Here is a 23,484-nt window from a genome sequence, read left to right as displayed (position 1 = left end):
ATCATTCTGACATTTCACATTCTTAAAATAAAGTGGTGATCTTAACTGACCTAAAACAGGGAATTTCTACTAGGATTAAATGTCAGGAATTGTGAAAAACGGAGTTTAAATGTATTTGGCTAAGGTGTATGTAAACCTCCGACTTCAACTGTATATATGTTAACTAGGCACTACATAATTTTGGTTCTGTAGTTATAGTTAATTGTATTGTTAACAAATGACAAGAAAATGAAAAGTGAATATTGCATTTTGAAAAGCAGATACTTAAAATATTTATCCAAATTGAAAGAGTGATTTGGTGCAGTGAACAAGTGACTTTGTGAATTTGTTTGTTTTACTCAGTCAATTGAAAATGCGCTTAGAGTTTAGAAACATGAGCCATTTTGATTATCTGTTTTGATTTTTGTGCTTAGAGTTGTGAACATGTACCACAAACTTGTGAAAATTGCACCAAAGTGATTGAAAAAAACTGGTTCAACCAATAAAAATACATTTTAGATTAATCTGATAAACCCATTTAGAGTATCTTGCCCTAGTTCCTGCTATTAAATGCTTGAGTTTGAATGAAAGGAAGCCATTGTTTAAGGATAAATACCAATTTTTTTAGGACATGCTGGAAAGTTAGATTTGGAGAGTGTTATGTTTCTTACTATAATTTCTCATATTGCTTTAGAAACAAGGTTCAAAACAACACCTCCTTCACAACTACCACTGGCACACAGACAAATATATATTTATGTTAAACTTGTCGATTGGACCCATGTCATAATATATATATTTTTTTACTGTAAGTGCAAATAAATCTCCTGCAACAATCAAATAAAACACGTTCATTTTGGTGAGATGTAAAGGCAAGAGACATAATTTTTTGGGGGGAAATAATCATGCCAATATACATGACATGTTAATAATGTATTCTACAGCTGTTTGTCTCATAAAAATGCATTTCATTTGTTGGTTCACTTTCAAGATTCGGTGTCAACCCAACTTTATGATACTACTATAAAGTATTTTGTTTATCCACATTTTGATCGTTTAGCCGTAAAATCCAGAACATTAAAGCAACAACAATTACAGGGTGAATGGCTCGAAGGCATCAGTTCTTAACAATGAACAGACAAAGATATCAAACGTTTAATAAGCATATGTTTGAGAAGCAACTGAAAGTCAATATGGTGACTTACTGTATCTTGTTAAGCTGTGGTAACAAACACATTAAACCATCAACAGATGCACATGATGGATGAAGGGCTGGGCACCACTGCACTGACTGACAGGCAGATTCAGAGCTTTCAGTGAGGGCTTAGTGGCTTAGTGATTCAAACTATGATCAATAACATCAGAGGGCACCACTGAGAAATTATGGAATTCATACTTTATTACCATTTTAAAGAAGGAAAAGACATGTAGTGTGAAGACAGTTTCATGTTTTTCTTGTTCAATGCCCTTCTAAAATAAAGGGGGAATGTTATAGTGTGAATATGTTTTATTAAGACCTACATTTTTATCATTGTTATGTGAACAGATAGTCTCAGATTATGATAATGTGGTAGCTACATATTGAACCTCACTTGTTATTATGTGGAAAAATGTAGATACATTTGTGAATTTAGATAAATAGTCTCTCTCTGAACAATATATTCTTTTAAATATACACACTGAACCACTGAATAGTTATATTAAAACATACAAGCAACTAATAATACATGATAATGCATGCCTACTTTACAAAAGGTTTGAATAGCTGGCATACGTTCGTTCGTTCACTGTAGTGAAGACACCCGTGTGACCATGAAAGTGACTTGTTAAGACAAATACAGCAAAGATTTGACATCACAATATTCTCTCTCAAATATCTTTGGAAAATGCCCCAAAACAACCCAGTTCTGATTTAAAAAAAAAAATATTATGGATTTAAAATACACATTCTGTTTTATTTGTTTCAGCAGAACCATACGTTGAGAGAAATATGCTGCCCCCTGGTGGTTATATTACAGTGAACGTGATGAGAGCAATAATGCATAAAATGTGTTACAGCAGGCTATGGTTCCAGACAGGAAACAACAAACAACCCAGGACACTTCACCTAGTGACTATCCTAGAAAAGAACCGGCAGCATTTCTGTCTATTGTGTTTCTGTCTGTCTTGACAGGTAGCCTTTGACCTGTGAGATTGTTCTGTTAGTCACAGCTTCAGTCATTATGTACAAGGGCTATCTGGAGCAGCCAAAGAGTAGTGCTTGTGTCTGACCCGTCCAGGGTATGACCACTCCTCAGTGAATCACCAGTACATCCTCCTCCCTCAGCCCAAAGTGGGTCTTGTGCTTGTCAAAGAGCTGTGTAAGGGAGCTCATGTACATGGTGTGGTAATGATCCACTTCTTCTTGGCTGGGTGAACTGATCTTGGGCATCTCCATGGGTTTTCCAACTGAAAGGCAAAATCATTTTCTAACCAGATGGCAGTCTCAGTGTTACTCACTCTAGAATAGATAAAAATGGACTTGAATTCTATACTGAACAATAATATAAATGCAACATGCAACAACTTCAAAGATTTTACTGAGTTACAATTCATAGAAAGAAATCAGTCAATTGAAATAAATTAATTAGGCCCTAATTGACAAAACTGCACATTTTAGAGTGGCCTTTTATTGTTCCCAGCACAAGGTGCACCTGTGTAACGATCATGCTGTTTAATCAGCTTCTTGATATGCCACACCTGTCAGGTGGATGGATTATCTTGGCAAAGGAGAAATGCTCACTAACAGGGATGTAAACAATTTTGTGCACAAAATTTGAGAGAAATAAGCTTTTTGTGTGTATGAAACATTTCTGGGATCTTTTATTTCAGCTCATGAAACATGGGACTAACACTTTTCATGTTGCATTAGATTTTTGTTCAGTATAGATTAGATCCAAGGCCATTCTCCACATTCATAACTTAATGGCACTTTGTTTTAGGTGAACAGAAATTACTAACAAATGATATGATCAAATGGTAATTACATATAAATAACTTTACAGAAGACCCCTAGTATTTCTAGGGAATATGGTAAGCTTACCAACTGAGTTGATAGGTTTGGAGTAGGGAAACAGGCCCCAGGTGTCAGGGGAGAAGAGGCCCCGGCCCTGAAATACACAGGGGGCAAAGCCCAGGATCTTCTGTAGTCTCCTCTGGATCAGCCTCCACCACGATCCCTCATCCAGTATCAGCTGCTTATACACATCATTCTCCCCAAATGAGTACACAGGCACCAGGTCAGCCCTGGTAGACAATAACACAATAAGACACAACACAACATAGTCAGTCTCACCTCCAGATGATTAGTTTGACAGTCTGTTCAAAGTGTATCTGCTTGAATAAATGTAGCTTTCTGGTGTGGATCATTTGTGTATACCATGGGGACTCACCCTTGTTGCAGAGCCAGTTTCACAAAGCCCTTGCGGTTCTTTAGGGTGATACAATGAACTCCTGGAGTACAGTCCAGAGATTCAGCTGCCCCTCCAACAGTAATAACGACTGCATTCCCTGTCCCATTACATGACAGAATGAACTCCAGTGTGGCGCGATTCACAGGACAAATCCCTGAATAATAATAATGAATCACTTTTTAGGACCAACATTTACAGAACTACTCAATCATATCTATAAATGAAATCTTTACTGTCCTTGAAGGGAAATTCATCTACAATGTATGTTCACGTTACGAACAATCACTCATTGTTTTAATATGGGTTGAGACTAACCAGAGACCAGTGTCCTCACCTGCAGACATCAGGTACTCTCTGGCTAATGGCATGTGGAAGTTCCCAGCCAGGGTAGCCACAAATGGTGTTATTCCAGGGAATTTAGCTGAAAAACCATTGGCCTCTGTCGCAAAGTTACAAAGTGCTCCAAAACAAAAGATTCCATGTGGGTGGTAGCCAAGGATATAGTTTCGATTGGTCAACAAGTTGTGAGTCTTGATAAGCTGAAGTCACAAGATTGTTAAATATGAAATTAAACTAAATATCAAATATTGGCTTTAACCACAGTTAATTTGCCCTTGGAATGTGACAAATCAGTGTGCAGTTACTATCACTCACTCGGATAGGGAAGTAGTCTCGGTAGTGGGTCCACACTGTCCAGTTCCTCACCCACGAGAACCTTCGGCCAGCTAGGAGTCAACACACCATATCATCAACAAAAAGCTACAGTAAGTCTGAAGAACAACCAGTGCCCTACTCCAGCTGTATTCTCTGAAAGGCTGTAATGTAGCGTTTAGCTTGCCTTGTTTGTGTGTGTTCCAATCATAGAATAGCCAGGTGGTGTATGAGGCTGTGACCCACCAGTAGTCAGTCCAGAGGAGGTACAGCATCACCACAGAGCATATAGGACCTGGTCCAACACAGAGAGGCAAGGGGATGAAACCCAGATGCACTTTGCATTGACAAACATCCTATTGTATTTTAGAATCTGTAAAAATACAAAAATGTATACAAAAAGCACACAAGTTTGAGAATCATAATTGACTATTTGTGGTGTGTCATAGCCAGTTCGAGGTTGTGCAACCCATTAACACTGTGGTGCCGTGTTTATGCCCTCTAGTACGCAACAGTAAAAATCTAAAATCCAGTGCTTTAGCCATTTGACAGTGGTGTATAGAGCTCAGCAGAGAATCTCACCCATGATGAGGAAGGAGGCAATGAACTGCATGACAGAGAAGACCTGGACCTGTTTCTCCAGCCTGGGGCACCAGGCCCAGCGCACTGAGAGCAGGGACTGCAGGGCCGACAGGATGATGGAGCCAGTGCCTGGAACACATCACATTAGGATTGATTAAGTTAAATGTCAACACTTTGCTACTTAAAATGCAATCAGATTCTATTTATGCGAATTTGAAAAGTACACAAAATATGTAACAATATTCAACACAGTTTGTGAAAGAAATAAACCAAACTTAATTAAGAGTGAAGATACTGGAATGGATTTATTGCACCCTGTAAAAATGATCTTACCTCGCAAGACACCAATGTATGCCGCAAGTATTGTCTTCATAACTACAATATTGAACATAGAAAGCCAAAAATGTTAACTGTCAATGGGCAATAAAACTAGTGATCTCTATTACAACCCATGACATCAGTGCTCTCTCACACTTGGTTGAACAAGTTTATACCCCTCAAAGGAGGGGCGACAGTGTGAAGGCTGCTGTGACTGTCACAGAGAGCATTGTGTACTCTCTTTATTATTGCAGGGGATATCTGAACATTGTCCTTGAATATTATCTGTTTCATTATGTCAAAAGCCCCAACTGGGCTATGTTGCCTCTCTTTAGTCATATTACATGCATTTATAAGCTACATAAGCCATCAGTCTGGTCTCATAGACTAGGCGTAACATAGTAAGCATAAATCGGGGACACTCAAATTAGTATGATATGTTGCGTTTGGTATGGTTACATATGACAGATGGTTACTTAAGGCAAAAACGAAAGTAGGGTGGTTGGTCGGGGTGGATGGGTAGGCGTATAATGCGAACGTCTAGCAACCCAAAGGTTGCGAGTTTGAATCTCATCATGGACAACTTTAGCTAATTAGCAACTTTTCAACTACTTACTACTTTTTAGCTACTTTGCAACTACTTAGCATATTAGCTAACCCTAACCTTAAACCTTTTAGCTAACCCTTCACCTAACCCTAACCTTAACCTTTTTAGCTAACCCTTCACCTTTCCCTAACCTTAACCTTAACCCTTTAACCTAACTCATAAATGTAACCCTAACCTTAACCCTAACCGTAACCCCTAGCCTAGCTAACATTAGCCACCTAGCCACCTAGCTTGAATTCGTAACATATTACACATTTGCAAATTCGCAAAATATTGTACGTTTTGCAAATTCATAACTTATTATACGGAATGGGTGATGGACATCCACAAATGAATACATACCATACAAAACATTACATATCATACTAAACGGAGTGTCTCGGATTTACGTACAGAATAATATGAAATGCTCTGAGACAAGGTTGAAGCAAGGGATGAATTGTGTGTCAATGATGATTGTCAACTAATAAAGGAAATGTTAGCAAAATCGAATAGAAAAGTAAATATATTTTTATTTGATTGGACAAATGTGTTTACTTAAGCAATCAGTCCATGGACCATGACGTCAAAATCGAACTGAACAGATACACAAGCTGGGAAAATCCAATGGTAGTCATAGGGTGAGAGATTCCATTAAAGCGCTTTGAGACAATGTATCTCAGAGACTGTCCTTGGCTCATAACAGCTATTGTAGCTTCACAAAGCACGTCTTTGTTTTGCAATGATCCTGTAATCTTAACATTTTTGCTTGAAAAAGGAAACCTTGACCCCACATTGAAACAATGAATGAATCATGGTGAAAATAAATGTGAAAATGTATATCTTGCATACTGTACACATTTAAAAGGAGTCTTCTGTGAATCAAGTATAATAGAATAAATATTGCCAACTGAAGTATATTGCCAAATGTTCCTTACCTAATGTACAGATTTAAACATTCCGTCATTGCTCATCCTAATATTTATATTTATACATTTAATTCCATTCTTTTACTTTTAGATTTGTGTGAATTGTTGTGAATTGTTAGATACTACTGCACTGTTGGAGTTAGGAACACAAGCATTTCGCTACACCCACAATAACATCTGCTAAATATGTGTATGTGACCAATATAATGTTATTTGATTTGATATAATGAGCAAGGACAGGTAGGCTATCCATCAATGCCACTTCTAGTCTCATTGATGGAAACAACATGCCTAAATGCATTATAAGCCTCATATTGGCTCATCAGATAACTTCCCACATGATATGAAACCCAAACAATTGTGAAATGTACCCTCTCACCAGCCTATCTAATATGTCCTCCATTATGATTGGTGTTACTATCTCTCAGCCATGTGTAGATGTTTTTAATAATGTACTGGTTGTTCCAACTGTTTGTAGCTTTTACATCCCTCTGTGTTTCTGGGTTTGTTCCCAACAGTGTCTCTGTGACTGATATTTGTGACCTTCACATACTCAATAAAGTAGGCCTACTCACACTGAATCACACCCCACTACCCTCAAGCACCATAGGTCTACTCATAATTATTCAGTATTGATGCTATAGCTAAAGCCTACTCACAGAGCTTTAGGCTATAGATATACAGGTAACTGCCAAAATAAAGGAAACACCAATATGAAGTGTCTTAATAGGGTGTTGGCTCACCACGAGCCAGAACAGCTTCCATTCACCTTGGCATAGATTCAACAAGTGTCTGGAGGGATGCGATTTAAGGGCACATCGACAGATTTTTCACCTAGTCGGCTCGGGGATTAGAACCAGCGACCTTTCGGTTACTGGCACAACGCTCTTACCCACTAAGCTACCTGCCACCCCATATGTTGTTCATAATCAAACCATTCAGTGACCACTCATGTCCTGTGGATGGGGGCATTGTCATCCTATGGGGGCATAGCCACAGTAGCCAAAATAATGGCCAAAATAATGGTCTGCCAAAAAATGTTATACATGACCCTAAGCATGATGGTTTTAATTGCTTAATTTACTCAGGAACCACACCTGTGTGGAAGCACCTGCATTCAATATACTTTGTATCCCTAATTTATACTCACGTTTTTATATTATTTTGGCAGTTAACTGTCCATCTCCCACCATACATTATAATCTATAGTATGTGAGTGCAGAGGTAGGCTATACTGTACACTAGGCCGAGGTCCGCCTTGTCTGTACATCATCCACGGGAAAGGGAGGGTTAACCAGGCAGCGTCTCCTCCCTCTTTGCGACCTAGACGGTGACGGACCCAGGTGACAGTTCACGGTGCAGACCCCGGGCATCTTCTGAGGTTTCTGAAACGTAGCGGGGTGGGGTCCCTCTGATGCGCAACAATTAAGCCGATCCAGACCGCGAATGCAATGGGCTCCACACAGCAAATTCAGTCTATTTCAACTTAAATTATATTAGCTGTGCAGAACTAGTAGCCTACTTAATTTGTATTATAAAGCTCTTCAATTTGTAACCATCTAGTAAGCATCGTAGGATTTCTGAAAAAAAGAGACATAGGTAGACACGTACATTTTCCTGACTGGACAGAATTTGAGTGGGCGCAGGGAGCATCATTTCCCCGTCTCGGGTCCGTGAGTAGGACGTTCATTCAGGACTCTCTCATTAGTAGCCTAACACTTTGATTCAGATTTTAAGTGCATAGGTTATTATATATCCATCGTTGATTATGGCCTGGCCGTGCATCACACGGGCTTGCTGCATTAACCGCTTCTGGAGTGAGTTAGACAAAGCGGATATCGCCGTGCCTTTGGTTTTCACGAAATATTCGGATGTGGCCGAGGTGCAACACCTCCATCCTCAGCCTCCATCTAGACAGAAGAGGACCGGCCCCATCACCATAGAAACCCAGCCTTCTCACAGTGAACAGGAGGCGGCGGCGGCCAAGGCACCGCCCGCGACTGGTGCCGCATCAGGAAAACATGCCTGTAGTGCGTCCGTGATGCGCCAGGATTTCAGGGAATGGAAAGATATACGCCCGGAGCCCAGCTGCAAACCCAAGAATGAATATCACCCCTCGGCGACCCCTTTCAACAACGTAACCCAGTATCAGAAGGATTATAAGCCATGGCCTGTCCCGAAAAAGGGAGACCACCCCTGGATCCCCAAACCCAGCCCAACTGCCTCCTCCGGTGCACAAGAAGGAGGTGTGGGGACCAAATTGGAGCATGCATCCACAGAGACCGAGAGCGGTGTGGAGAAGAGTGAAATTGAAGAAAAGGTGCAAGAGAAAGAATCCAAAGAGAGGAAAAAGAAACCAGTGAAGAAGGAGAAGACTGTAGAGAAGAAAGTGAGTGCCAAAATGGAGGGACAGCCACCGGCAGATGTCACTGTGGAGGGGAAAGGAAGGGCAGCAGCAGACGCGCTGAACAGACAGATAAAACAGGTCGTCTCAACTGGCACTGGCAGCTCTTATAGGTGAGAATCTGGTTACAGTGGGAATATGTATTTTCATTGAATGTTTATTATTGAATTACATTATGCACACATTTTCTGCCTCTGAAATATACTTTTTTTCACAGTTTAAATATATCAACCATAAATTAAACGTGGAATGTAGGCCACAAATAACTTTATTGTGGAGGCCAAAAGTATTTTAATAAGAAGGCCTAACACAATATTTTGTGTTGCTTAGAAAATACTCAGTGTACAATTTATTACACAACATCTTAATATATCATTACAGTAACTACCAAAATACATGCATCAATTATTAATCAATTGTATTTAAATGTTGTGCACATGTTGGTAAGCTAAGAACATATTGTGCACAACATTTAAATACAATTGATTAACAATTGATGCATGCATTTTTGGTAGTTACTGTACTAGCAGTAGCAAAGCCAAGATGCATGTAGCCTTCAGTCTATTGACAATAAAACACACATCATCCCTACTGGGCTTTATAATCTACTCAAGAAAGCCCACCCTACCTCTCCATCATGAACTGTACATGTCAGTTTTCTTCTAGATTCATCCTAAATGTTCTTGATGATCAGACTAATATTGTCATAGATATCTGCTGCAGCATTGATTTTCCCCTGTTTCATCCTCCTCTATGGTGTTACCAGATCAATACAGTAGCACATCATGTCAGTGCCAAGGCAGTAAAGGAGCTCTGGATATAATTATATCTACTGTTCTCAACATATCCCTAAGGCCTCTCTGGAGTGGCTCTCCCTCATTTGTTTCCCTAGTTTTTGACTGCAAGGTCAATTCGTTTTTGTGTAAAATGTGTAGAGAGCTTTGCAGTTGTCGACTGTGGGTGAAAGGAAGCAGAAGCTCTGTGTTGTAGTTACTGAAATGGGGAGTAAAGTGACTAACGAGTAATGCTACCCTCCCTGTGTACACTTCGGCTGTAAATCTGATGAGTCATTTCAGTCCATTTCCTCCCAAAGATTTTGGGCAACAACAATATTTGTCTGGGATTCATAATACAACTAAGTGATTTGTTTGATGATGAACAGTGGAACTAATGCTGAGTTTTCTGATTCATTGTTTTTCAGGAATGAGTTCAAGGCGTACAAAGACGTGAAACCAGTGAAGTCAACCAAGCCCCAGTTTCAGTACAAACCGCCTGTGGATGACAAGGACAAGACCAGCCTGGAGACCAGCTACAGCGCCACCTACAAGGGGGAGCAGGCTAAGGTGCAGCCCACTGACAACAAGCTGCTGGAGCGCAGGAGGATACGCAGCCTGTACAACGAGCCGGGCGGCAAGGAGACCACCAAGGTGAGCCCACATCAACATGCATGTGACAATGAACACTGACTTTTTTATGTTAAAATGTGTATCTAATTGCACAAAATACATGTTCAATTTTGAGTTTTTCAACCCGTTGCTGTGACGGGCCAATTCATGTTCATGTCTCAGTGAAAATTAGGATGAATCCAAATAATGCAAATTAAACTTCAAATTGCATTAGTTACATAGGACATGGTTGTTTTCATGTATATGTTCTCCTTCAAGCAATATACTATTTTGATTTATGTGCTACAGTAATAACAATTGAGATCATTAAATTTGAATAGGAAATTCAACATATTACAAGCATTACTGTAGCCTGTTCCATGTAATATTGTAATATTGTACAGTGTAAAATCCCAGAATAACTTTCTAAACTACAAAATTAAGATAAGCATTAGCACATCACAAAACTAATGTAATCAATCAGAGTTAATTAAATCTCCACATGCATGTTTGTGAGCGGTAGGAATGTCTCATGTGTCTGCATGCTATGTTTATATGGCCCCTCCCTTTCTCACTCTTGTAGGACTGTTCTGAGACTGAGAGCAGCTCTATTCTAGATCTGCTGTAGTCAGGTGTGTTGTCAATTTCTTCTAGAAGGCATGGAGGTTGACCTCAGATTAACTCACACCTTGATTAATGCACCTTACCCAACAGGACTAGGGTCACATTAGCCACCAAACTGCCAGACAATTCAATCCTTCTGCAAAGCTGTCAGCCACATCCTCAGAGTTTGCACTGCCTCTCTCAAGACCACCAAGAGAGCTTGGATTCATTAAATGAATGTATTATTTTGCATGACATTTCAACTCTCAATCCTTTGGTTTGATTGGTGTCATAAGAGGCACCTTATACAAAGGGAAAATAGCACAATTTTATTTACAAAAAAACCTAATTCGTTGAATATGACCAAAAATATAGTCTCATCCAAGGGAAAGGGAATAAGATTGTGCATATTAAATTAACTGTTCATATACTAACCCCAACTTTATACTGTAAGTTTGTATTTTAGACACAACCTTCAGGATGGAAATTAAATGTGTTTTTCTAAACAGAGATTTTGTTCCAATGGACACAAGTGGTTTTCTTTCATCGTAAGTGCACAACCACGCATTGCAAATATTACCAACAACATGGTGACATTTGCTATTTTATTTTTATTTGATGTTAGTAACAGGAAGGTATGTATTGCATGCTCCGAATAAAGATTTACTGTAACATCTCCAGGAAATGAATTGCCAGTGTTCACCTTAGAGATTCATGAGCTCTTTGTATCATTGTAGCATACAGTATCAGTCCAAAGATGATACTGTAACCTGGACTGATGACATTTTGGCTGCGTAGTTTACCTACAGTTTTAGGAGGATGTCAAGTACAAAATTCCCTCATCTCTCTCTCTATAGGTGGACAAGACAAAAACCAAACCAAAAAAGACATCAACAACAACGAGCAAAATGGTGAAAAAGGCGAAAGAGAAGACCATCGCTGGTGCACTGTCAACCAAGAAGAAAACCTCCACGAGCACCAAGCCAGACGAGTCCAAACCAGAGGGAGGCGTTATCTCAAAGAAGAGCAAAGAGATAAGCAATAGACTGGCTGAGGCAAAAAAGTAAAAACAAAACATCTCTGCACTACTTTATTTAGGGAATTTAAGGCTGCCTAATGAATTAGAGGACTCTCATCCATTTGGTCTATCTCTTTCTCTCTGTCTTTTCCTTCCTGTTCTTCATCTCTGTGTATACTCACTAGATGTGGAGCTTTTAAGTTGACATTTTGACGTCTTCACCATGCTGTCGTTGAACTATAATGCTTTGCGTGTGTCTGTGTGCGCGCGGTTGCGTGTGTGCGCATGTGTGCGAGTGTGCACTTCCTCTCTCTATTAAAAGTTCAGCACATTTTTTGCACGTTATTTTGTTGCATTTGTCAATCCTTTGTAGAAAGAAAAACATTCTTAAACAGAGAGCCATTGATACACTGTACGTAGAGAACAGTATATGGCTCTTAAACGGCTGTTGAAGGCAGTGAGAGGTTTAGCTTTTTTGTCTGACTACCTATCATCATACTGATGATGGATTCTCTATGTTCTTCTTTTTCGATCTCTTAGACTGCATTGACTATGTGAACTCTGCAGATATAAAATCTTAATTACTGTAGCGTTTCCTGGTTACAGTGACTCCACTCTTTGGACCTAGATTTAATTTAATTGCTCTTGAGGATATCTGGTTTCATCAATTTGGTTGCTAAGAAACCAACTGAACTGGAATGTCATTTCTACAGCTTGCATGCAAGGCCCTCTTTCTGGTTGTATAGTAGCATTCAAGTATCCTATTCTCACGGTCACAATCTAGCTTGTAATTCAAATCATTCATGAGAAATCAAAGGGGGCAAACCATTTTCAGAATTACTGCATGTGTAGTGATAGTTTGATCTCATACCATAAGTGTCTACACAAACAAACAAGAAAACTGTCACTGACTTACAGTACAAAAGATAGCACTTAGTACTGTAGTGCCTATTGTAACTGTTATGTAAACCCACCAGCTTTGTAGTTCTGCCTTCATACACATGGTTCTACTGCCTTCTTCAATGTGAGAACCACTTCGTCCACTTTCCAGTTATTTGATACAGTATGAAAACTGATATATTTCTGATAATACACCCCTCTTTAATGATATGTCATTATTTTATCCATTACAAAGCTGTGATGCTATTGGTGTGCAAAACCATGTATAATGTTAAAAGTTGGCATATGTAAGATATAGGAAATAGGTTAACCTATTGTATATACTCAATCACCTCCACTTTCTTCAATGGGCTCAGTAGTTAGGTGTAAAAAGATAAGGAGTGGGCCAGGATTAGAAGATCAAAATCGCTTTTTGGAACATGCAGCTGCCTGTCTGGAACCATTGGTATCACATCTATTCATAGTGAGTGTGACTGCTACTCTCACCCTGTCTCTCTTATGTCTGTGCACCTGCAGTCCGCCAGTATGTTACAGTATGTGGCAGTCCTCCTCCCATGCGCTGCTGTGTGTCTGCTATTGTCTATTGTACCCCCAGACCACCCTGCTCTCTGCTGCCTGTCAGGGTTCCAGCCCGTGTGTTAGACCTCCGCAGCCCGCCGGCTCCTAGCGCCTGCCCCCCAGTACAGTAACTAACGTGCTGAGCACACAACACCTCGGTGCTATGACTCTCTCATCTATATGCTGTCAGTTTGATGCGAATGTACTCAAACCGTGTGAAATGATGACAATATGATGTCATATACTGCAGACGTGTTGTGATTGTGTGCTTGTATTCTTAGCTTGCTCTGAATGATCTGATTAAAAATGTTGAAGCAGAATCTGAATGTTGTGAATGATTATCATGATACAGTATTAGTTAATGCACCTCTCGTGAAGCCTTGAACTGGCCCATAGACACTCTTTCCGACTCCTTCAGAAGAGGTATTTGTGATTTTCATTACGCTACAGAGACAGAGTGAGAGCTTGCCAAACCCATTGGAAAATGAGGGCACCAAAACTGCCTCTTTTTATTTTAGTGGACATTAAAGATTCAGAGGAATTATGTAAGGTCCAGTGAAGATGGTTTGGTTGCTTTGTTATTTCCCATTGGGTGATAAAATAAAGTTTTCTTATGACAGTGAAATTCACATTCTGGCAAATTACAATTATTTAAGCATATAGGCCTAAAGTAGAATATCATTTACATGTCAACTTGAAAAAAAATTGCATTACAATTTGTAAAACAAGGAACACTTCCCAATATTGTTAAATGAGGAACAGAAAACCATCATCAGGAATTAGTTCTGAGATACAAACAGCCCCTTAAACAGGAAGTCAACAAATGACTTTGCGTCCCACTAACAAAAGGTGCCCTCAGACAATGGCAGCTATAAAATGGAAACAGTAATTGATTGCCTTACTAGCCAATCCATTGAAGGACTGAACACATGCAGTGTCTGTCGTTTGTCTGTGATTCAGTCATCCTGATGTAAAACCTCCTGAATAATTCAGTTGTTATGGGCCACTATTTGGAGAGAGAGCTGTGTGAAATATTGAATGGTGGAGCAGAGACGGCAGTGGAAATGCCTAATGCAGTGTCCCCTGTTTGGCCAGAAGTGTCTGCACGCACCTAGCTCGCCATACTGTACACCTTTGATAAGAATAGAGGTGACATTTAATTATTTGAATCTACATTCACCAGGTCCACTCTAAAGAGGTCTAGCTGACTATATGCCCGGAAATGCCCTTGTCCAGAGCAAAGGATCCCAATTTCAAACGCTCCAAAAAAGGGTTTACAATTTAAAAAACTGGCAATAATGAATATTAACTGAAAAAATATATTATGTAGTTTCTTCCAATGGCCCTCTCTGACTTTAAATAATATTTCTCTCAAAACTGTGATTTCGAAGAAAATTGTCAGGAGATTTGGTCAACTCTGTCATGCCAAAACAGAATTAGCCCTGGAGCATTATATAGCGCTAAAATAAAACAAAATAGGTTTGGAGATTGTATTACATATCTGAATAATCTAATGTTAGAACTCAACAATCAAGGCCTTTATTAAACACTTGTTCAACAATAAATGTGAAAATGAAATGCCTTTTATGGTGTCTGACGGAGTTAACATAAATCCAGTTAGTTGCATTTTATGAAGCAATTAAAGTGTTCCTTTACATGGTGTGATAGCTGATACTTTTGTTAATATTAAGAAATATATTTGTGAAAAAAAGTTTAGATTATCGCGTCTTTCAAGAATCTGTGAACTACACCTGGTAAGAATAACGTCCTTGTAAGTAGTCATTGGACACCGCTTGTATGTTGTGTTCTGTTTGCTCTATGTTATATGTGGTCAGCTTGCTAGCTGCTCTCCTCACTATGGTGATGATCAGAACGACAACCACGACTATCAAAGTGAAGCCCAGCAGAACTCCCAGGACTATGGTCGCCACTTTCCAGCCTTGTCCTGGGGCCGTTGATATCTGGGAAACTCCTACAGAGAACAGACAGATGTTTGGTCAATGTCTATCAGTAACTATTGAAAGGACAATATTAGATAAGCAGTATCCCACACAAAATGAAATAGAAGAAATAAGTGAAACCACAACCTGAGTCACATACAGTGGGGAGAACAAGTATTTGATACACTGCCGATTTTGCAGGTTTTCCTACTTACAAAGCATGTAGAGGTCTGTAATTTTTTATCATAGGTACACTTCAACTGTGAGAGACGGAATCTAAAACAAAAATCCAGAAAATCACATTGTATGATTTTTAAGTAATTATTTTGCAAGTTATTGCATGACATAAGTATTTGATACATCAGAAAAGCAGAACTTAATATTTTGTAAAGAAACATTTGTTTGCAATTACAGAGATCATACATTTCCTGTAGGTCTTGACCAGGTTTGCACACACTGCAGCAGGGATTTTGGCCCACTCCTCCATACAGACCTTCTCCAGATCCTTCAGGTTTCGGGGCTGTCACTGGGCAATACGGACTTTCAGCTCCCTCCAAAGATTTTCTATTGGGTTCAGGTCTGGAGACTGCCTAGGCCACTCCAGGACCTTGAGATGCTTCTTACGGAGCCACTCCTTAGTTGCCCTGGCTGTGTGTTTCGGGTCGTTGTCATGCTGGAAGACCCAGCCACGACCCATCTTCAATGCTCTTACTGAGGGAAGGAGGTTGTTGGCCAAGATCTCGCGATACATGGCCCCATCCATCCTCCCCTCAATACGGTGCAGTCGTCCTGTCCCCTTTGCAGAAAAGCATCCCCAAAGAATTATGTTTCCACCTCCATGCTTCACGGTTGGGATGGTGTTCTTGGGGTTGTACTCATCCTTCTTCTTCCTCCAAACACGGCGAGTGGAGTTTAGACCAAAAAGCTCTATTTTTGTCTCATCAGACCACATGACCTTCTCCCATTCCTCCTCTGGATCATCCAGATGGTCATTGGCAAACTTCAGACGGGCCTGGACATGCGCTGGCTTGAGCAGAGGGCCCTTGCGTGCGCTGCAGGGTTTTAATCCATGACGGCGTAGTGTGTTACTAATGGTTTTCTTTGAGACTGTGGTCCCAGCTCTCTTCAGGTCATTGACCAGGTCCTGCCGTGTAGTTCTGGGCTCATCCCTCACCTTCCTCATGATCATTGATGCCCCACGAGGTGAGATCTTGCATGGAGCCCCAGACCGAGGGTGATTGACCGTCATCTTGAACTTCTTCCATTTTCTAATAATTGCGCCAACAGTTGTTGCCTTCTCACCAAGCTGCTTGCCTATTGTCCTGTAGCCCATCCCATCCCATACCTATGATAAAAATTACAGACCTCTACATGCTTTGTAAGTAGGAAAACCTGCAAAATCGGCGGTGTATCAAATACTTGTTCTCCCCACTGTACATACCACAACCAAGTCACATATATTAATTGAACAAAACAAACACCATCACCATGTAATGCCAATTCTTTAAAAAAAACTCCTATGTTTTAAACATACTTTTCAAGGTAGCTATGGCGGAGTCGTCCAGGTGTTTGCGGAGAGTGTCCTGTAGAGCAGCCTGGAGAGTTCTTTCATCAGTGGTAGAATTCCCATTAAAACCACACATCATCCTGACCACCACACTACCCCTCTGGAAGCCCACCACTGTCATGTCAAAGGATGAATCTAACAGAACACGCTGCATTTTGGGGACAACCTGGGGGGAAAAGGATAGTAAAGTAGACATCTATTTAAAAAAGTACTTGTAGAAAATAAACCATAGTGTTTTAAGATGACATTTGTAAGACATCACAATAATTACAAATCAGAGAGTGTATCTGCATACAGTTGTTATGATCTTTGTAGAGGCATACGCCCAAGCGTCGCTCACTGGGTCGTACAGAGAGGAATTGAAAATCCAAGAGTTGAACTCTGCTGTTAATTTGAAAACATTCCTCACTGTAGGAGGGAAGAAGAGAGAGTTGTTATAATAAGGCAGAAATAGGCCTCAGTATTAGAGATTCCTCTTTCTCTGAAGACCGTATGTGAGATCTGAAGAATTGGTATGATTTCAGAACTTACATGAGCAGAGAAACTTGGGCGGAAGACATTGATTTTGGGATGAGCAAATGTCATTTTCTTGATCAAAACAGTCGACAGGATCTAAAGTGGGCACATTTTGATGGAAAGAAGATGTAATGTAACGTATGTGTAAGATACTCAAGTAAGGAATTGATACAGATACAGAGGACGTTAGTGTACCTTTGCATAGCTTCCCAGGGTTAACAGGATTCTGATCTATCAAACCAGGATAGCAGCTACACTCATGGCTGCCTCCAGGACCAATCACACACTGAGCACGTGATGAACACAAGCCTTGACATGGATCTGCACCTGGAGAGATATTTCCTACAAAACAGTGAGTGCAATAGTGGTAAATACTGCTTAACTGGATGTACTTACTAGTGTATTACAGGGTAATAACTTATGTTCATCCACTGGTAGTTACTCTTGTATAAGGTAATTATTTCATGTAAAGTGTGGCCCACATTTCAAGCAGCTAAGTTTTCTTACTCTTGCAGTCAGTACCCGGTACGGTTGGGTTTTCGTCGTAGAATCCTGCCTTACATTCACATGTATGTGAGGGTCCCTCTCTGACACAGCTGGCATTTTTAGAGCATGTGTGATCTCCTCGTTGGCAAATATCTGCCTCTGTAATAAAGAAGAAATTAAGTTACTAAAAGCCACTAAATACACATGGCGATATGATAACCACCTGGCTTAAATATAGACTTCTGTTTTATACCTAGATATACAAATCTATCATCCAACCGTCCTTCATTCTGTTAGTTCTTTAATATTTATAAAATAAATCACTTGATTGATTAACTAGCATAGAATATATCATTGTATGTAGTTATTGGAATTCAAAAACCTTTGACTGAGGTGAAATTCAGATCTACTCCGAGTGCAGATGTTTTCAGCGCATTGATGACACTGTTCTGCACGTCAGAGGTTGACAGTTTGACCTCCAGAGCATTGACCAGATCAAAGTCAACGATCACACTTCCTCTGCGAACACCTCTCACAACCACCACCATTTGTTTAGCCTTGATAAGGTCCTGGTATTCTTTCGGGAGATTGTTTTCAACCTTTAAAGAAATATGTACATTTAAATCATACAAGGTTTTATTATATGACTTAAATTAAAAAGCAATTATAAAAAATGCTTAGTGAATATTTACCTGCATAATGAAATTGGTCACAAAGTCTTTGTAAAGTTTGCTGGATTGATTTGTATAATCAGACAAAAACTCTCTGCCTGGAATTCGAGTGGAAGATTCATAGACCTTTCCAGCTTTTTGGAGAGTAAAGATAAACATTTAACAAAACAAATGTGATGTTTGCACAAAATGTCCTATTGTACTCATTTTATCTATAATTGTTTTAAAGACAAATGTATGCTCTAAATGAATTCAAGGAGATTACTTGAACAAGAGTTGACATACCAGTGATTATGTCTCTTGAAATGTTTTTCTTGATGCTGCAGGATAAGTACTCAATAATCAGAGTGTATATGGTTCCAGGAATAAGGTCTGAGAAAACAGCTTTGGTGACTGAGGTCTCAATCTGAGTTGAGTTGGAATTAGATGACAGCTTCACCTTGTACTGTATCTGCTGGTCCAGGTTAATACCAGTCCAACTCACACTGATTAACTTACTAGTGACATCCTCCAGCTTGATGACATTCAACAGAGCATCTGACACTGAAAACAAATGACAATTTATTTATTTATTTTTATTTCACCTTTATTTAACCAGGTAAGCCAGTTGAGAACAAGTTCTCATTTACAACTGCGACCTGGCACAATAAAGATCAAATAATGCAGAGTATGTACAGCAATATTTTCACACATTTCAATAGTCTTTGGTATCAATTTGTACTTAAAAAAAACTTTAATTCCACTACATCTTAACAATCATATAATCTTATGATGGTTTTTGAGAATAAGTGCAAATAATCATACCGCATTCTGCAACAGTGGTTTTGATAGTTGTCACCAAGGTAGTGTCTCTGGATGTTAGTCCCGGTGAAGGGGTGAAGGGAGTGGATACTGCTACAACTGCTGAGGTTTCTGCACCTGTTATCACTGTAGTAGCACCACTTGTTGATGACATTATTGGTCTTAGAGTGGTGACCTCACTTGTGATTGTTGATGTAGTAGTGGGAGTTGTGGGATCGCTTGAAGGGACTGTTGATGCAGTATCCCTTGAAGAGGGTGTTGATGTCAAGGGAGTAGTGTCAACACTTGAAGTGAAAGTTGATTTAGTGGTGACATCACTTGAAGTGACTGTCGCTGTAGTGGTGGAATCATTTGAAGTGACGGTTGGTGTAGTTGAGAGAGAGGTGGCCTCACTTGAAGTGACTATTGATGTCGAGTGAGAGGTGGCATCACTTGAAGTGACATTTGATGTTGTTGAGGGAGGGGTGGCATCACTTGAAGTGAATGATGATGTAGTTGAGAGAGAGATGCTATCACATGAAGTGACTGTTGAGCGAGAGGTGGCATCATTTGAAGTGTGTGTTGATGTAGTCTCCCTTGAAGTGACTGTCAATGTAGTAGTAATGGTATCACTTGAAGTGACTGTTGATGTCAAGGGAGAGATGGCATCACTTGAAGTGACTGTTGATGTCGAGGGAGAGATGGCATCACTTGAAGTGACTGTTGATGTCGAGGGAGAAGTGGCATCACTTGAAGTGGGTGTTGATGTAGTATAACTTGAAGTGACTGTCGATGTAGAAGTGGTGGCATCACTTGAAGTGACTGCCAATGTAGTTGGGGGACTGGTGGCATCACTTAAAGTGGGTGTTGATGTCGAGGGAGCAGTGTCAACACTTGAAGTGACTGTCGATGTCGAGGGAGAGGTGGCAACACTTGAAGTGACTGTTGATGTTGAGTTAAAGGTGGCATCACTTGAAGTGACTGTTGATGTTGAGTTAAAGGTGGCATCACTTGAAGTGACTGTTGATGTTGAGTTAAAGGTGGCATCACTTGACGTGACTGTTGATGTAGTTGAGGGAGAGGTGTCATAACTTGAAGTCGGTGTTGATTTCGGGGGTGAGGTGGCATCACTTGAATTTACTGTTGATGATGAGGGAGAGGTGGTATCACTTGAAGTGACTATTGTTGTAGCTGAGGGAGTGGTGTCATCGCTTGAAGTGGGTTTTGATGTCGAGAGAGTAGAGTCAACGGTTGAAGTTAAGGTGCTATCACTTGAAGTGACTGTTGATGTCGAGGGAGAGATGGCATCACTTGAAGCTGATCTTGATGTAGTTGAGGGAATGGTAGCATCACTTATTACAGGGAATGTCAATGTCAATGTAATAGAGGGAGAAGTAGAGGGAGAGATGGCATCACTTGAAGTGGGTGTTGATGTACTATCACTTGAAGTGACTGTCGATGTCGTAGTGGTGGCATTACTTGAAGTGACTGTTGACCGAGGGGTGGCATCACTTGAAGTGACTGTTGAGGGATAGGTGACATCACTTGAGATGACTGTCGAAGTAGTAGAGGGAATGGTGGCCACATTTGAAGTTACTGCCGATGTAGTTGAGAGAGAGATTACATCACTTGAAGTGTGTGTTGATGTAGTTGAGGGGGTGGTGACATCACTTGAATATACTTTCGATGTAGAGGGAGTGATGGCATCACTTGAAGTGGGTGTTGATGTAGTTGAGGGAGAGGTGGCATCACTTGAAGGGACTGTCAACATAGTTGAGGGGGTGGTGGCATCACTTGAAGTGGCTATTGATGTAGTTGAGGGATTGGTGGCATCAATTGAAGTGACTGTTGACAGAGTGGTGGCATCACTTGAAGTGACTGTTGGGGGAGTGGTTGAGAGGGTGGTGGCATTACTTGAAGTGACTGTTGACGGAATGGTGGCATCACTTGAAGTGACTGTTAACGGAGTGGTGGCATCACTTGAAGAGACTGTTAAGGGAGGGGTGGCATCACTTGAAGTGACGGTTGATGTATTTGAGGGAGTGGTGGCATCGCTTGAAGTGACTGTTGATGTGTTTGAGGGAGTGGTGGCATCACTTGAAGTGACTGTTGAAGGATTGGTGGCATCACTTGAAGAGAATGTCGAGGGAGTGGTGGCATCAATTGAAGTGACTGTTGATGTAATAGAGGGAGAAGTGTTATCACTTGAAGTGGCTTTTGAGGGAGTGGTGGAATCACTTGAAGTGACTGTCAACATAGTTGAGGGGGTGGTGGCATTACTTGAAGTGACTGTTGACAGAGTGGTGGCAACACTTGAATTGACTGTTGGGGGAGTGCCGGAATCGCTTGAAATGACTGCTGATGTCGGTGTAGTAGTGGTGGCATCACTTGAAGCGAATGTTGAAGGGGTGGTGACATCGCTTGAAGTGACTGCTGATGTTGTTTTAGTATTGGTGGCATCACTTGACATGACTATTGATGTAGTTAAGGGAGTGGTGGCATCACTTGTAGTGACTGTTGATGTAGTTGAGGGAGAGGTGGCATCACTTGAATTGACTGTTGATGTCGAGGGCGCAGTGGTATCACTTGATGTGGCTGTCAACATAGTAGAGGGAGTGGTGGTATCAATTATAGTGCCGGTTGAGGGAGTGGTGGCAGCACTTGAAGAGACTGTTAAGGGAGTGGTGGCATCACTTGAAGTGACTGTTGATGTAGTTGAGGGAGTGGAGGCATCACTTGAAGTGACTTTTGATGTAGTTGAGGTAGTGGTGGTATTACTTGAAGTGACTGTCGATGTAGTTGAGTCATCACTTGAAGAGACTTTCGGTGTAGAGGGAAAGGTGGCATTACTTGAAGTGCGTGTTGATGTAGTGGTTACATCACTTGAAGAGACTGTTGATGTTGAGGGAGAGGTGGCCTCACTTGAAGTGACTTTTGATGTAGTTAAGGGAGTGGTGGCATCATTTGAAGTGACTGTTGAGGCAGTTGTGTCAGCACTTGAAGAGACTGTTGAGGGAGTGGTGGTATAACTTATTACAGGGACTGTCAATGTTAATGTAGTGGACCGAGTGATAGCATCACTTGAAGTGAATGTTGATGTAGTTGAGGGAGTGGTGGCATCAATTGAAGTGACTGTAGACATAGTTGATGGAGTGGTGTTATCACTTGAAGTGGGTGTTGATGTAGAAGTGATGGTATCACTTAACGTGACTGTCAATATAGTGGCAGCATCACTTGAAGTTGGTTTTAATGTAGTTGAGGGAGAGGTGTTATCACTTAAATTGGCTGTTGATGTTGAGGGAGTAGTGTCAACACTTGAAGTGACTGTCGATGTAGTGGTGGCATCACCTGAAGAGACTGTTGATGTTGAGGGAGTAGTGTCAACACTTGAATTGACTGTTGATGTCGAGGGAGAGGTGGCTTCACTTAAAGAGACTGTTGATGTCGAGGGAGTAGTGCCAACACTTGAAGTGAAAATTGATTTAGCGGTGGCATCACTTGAAGTGACTGTTGGTGTAGTTGAGGGAGAGGTGGCATCACTTGAAGTGACTGTCGTTATAGTGGGGGAATCATTTGAAGTGACGGTTGGTGTACTTGAGAGAGAGGTGTTCTCACTTGAAGTGATTGTTGTGGTGGTTGAGGGACTGGTGGCATCACTTAAAGTGGGTTTTGATGTCGAGAGATTAGAGTCAACAGTTGAAGCGAATGTTGATGTAGTGGTGGCATCACTTGAAATGAATGTTGGTGTAGTTGAGGGAGAGGTGGCATCACTCAAAGTGGGTGTTGATGTCGAGGGAGTAGCGTTAACACTTGAAGTTAAAGTCGATTTAATGGTGGCATCACTTGAAGTGACTGTTGGTGTAGTGGTGGAATGATTTGAAGTGACGGTTGGTGTACTTGAGAGAGAGGTGGCCTCACTTGAAGTGACTATTGATGTCAAGTGAGAGGTGACATCACTTGAAGTGAATGTTGATGTAGTTGAGGGAGAGGTGGCATCACTTGAAGTGATTGTTGATGTAGTTGAGAGAGAGGTGCTATCACATGAAGTGACTGTTGATGTTGAGGGAGAGGGGGCATCAATTGAAGTGGGTGTTGATGCAGTATCACTTGAAGTGACTGTAGTAGTGGTGGCCACATTTGAAGTTACCGCCGATGTAGT

At 40.7% G+C, this 23,484-nt stretch overlaps 3 protein-coding genes across 5 annotated transcripts; 1 reads left to right on the top strand and 2 right to left on the bottom strand.

Annotated features, from left to right (window-relative positions):
* Positions 1 to 1,353: 1,353 nt before the first annotated feature.
* LOC121559152 (diacylglycerol O-acyltransferase 2-like) lies at positions 1,354 to 5,409 on the bottom strand. 2 transcript variants are annotated; one of them, XM_041872474.2, is made up of 8 exons: positions 4,998 to 5,409; positions 4,665 to 4,793; positions 4,270 to 4,377; positions 4,086 to 4,156; positions 3,766 to 3,970; positions 3,411 to 3,528; positions 3,062 to 3,264; positions 1,354 to 2,427 (listed from the first exon to the last, which is right to left on the bottom strand). In XM_041872474.2, exons 1-8 carry the CDS (start codon positions 5,053 to 5,055, stop codon positions 2,273 to 2,275), a joined length of 1,047 nt encoding a protein of 348 aa, XP_041728408.1. In that variant the 5' UTR covers positions 5,056 to 5,409; the 3' UTR covers positions 1,354 to 2,272. The 2 variants fall into 2 exon arrangements, with proteins under 2 accessions (XP_041728408.1, XP_041728404.1); XM_041872470.2 differs by having other exon boundaries at positions 3,411 to 3,585; positions 4,998 to 5,407.
* Positions 5,410 to 7,579: 2,170 nt separating this feature from the next.
* LOC121559131 (microtubule-associated protein 6 homolog) lies at positions 7,580 to 12,252 on the top strand. Of its 2 annotated transcripts, XM_041872452.2 has the most exons (4): positions 7,580 to 9,014; positions 10,103 to 10,328; positions 10,870 to 10,918; positions 11,747 to 11,809. In XM_041872452.2, exons 1-3 carry the CDS (start codon positions 8,266 to 8,268, stop codon positions 10,912 to 10,914), a joined length of 1,020 nt encoding a protein of 339 aa, XP_041728386.1. In that variant the 5' UTR covers positions 7,580 to 8,265; the 3' UTR covers positions 10,915 to 10,918; positions 11,747 to 11,809. The 2 variants fall into 2 exon arrangements, with proteins under 2 accessions (XP_041728386.1, XP_041728377.1); XM_041872443.2 differs by lacking the exon at positions 10,870 to 10,918 and having other exon boundaries at positions 7,587 to 9,014; positions 11,747 to 12,252.
* A 1,527-nt stretch (positions 12,253 to 13,779) lies between these two features.
* LOC121559142 lies at positions 13,780 to 18,950 on the bottom strand. Its single transcript, XM_041872464.1, has 9 exons — positions 18,831 to 18,950; positions 18,567 to 18,679; positions 18,257 to 18,473; positions 17,896 to 18,033; positions 17,584 to 17,730; positions 17,404 to 17,484; positions 17,168 to 17,280; positions 16,840 to 17,038; positions 13,780 to 15,337 (listed from the first exon to the last, which is right to left on the bottom strand). The coding sequence occupies exons 2-9, from the start codon at positions 18,570 to 18,572 to the stop codon at positions 15,111 to 15,113; spliced, it is 1,128 nt and encodes a 375-aa protein (XP_041728398.1). The 5' UTR covers positions 18,573 to 18,679; positions 18,831 to 18,950; the 3' UTR covers positions 13,780 to 15,110.
* Positions 18,951 to 23,484: the final 4,534 nt, after the last annotated feature.

The sequence above is a fragment of the Coregonus clupeaformis genome, chromosome 5 (assembly GCF_020615455.1).
Source record: "Coregonus clupeaformis isolate EN_2021a chromosome 5, ASM2061545v1, whole genome shotgun sequence".
Lineage (NCBI taxonomy): Eukaryota > Metazoa > Chordata > Actinopteri > Salmoniformes > Salmonidae > Coregonus > Coregonus clupeaformis.
This window is presented reverse-complemented; position numbering and strand designations above follow the sequence as displayed.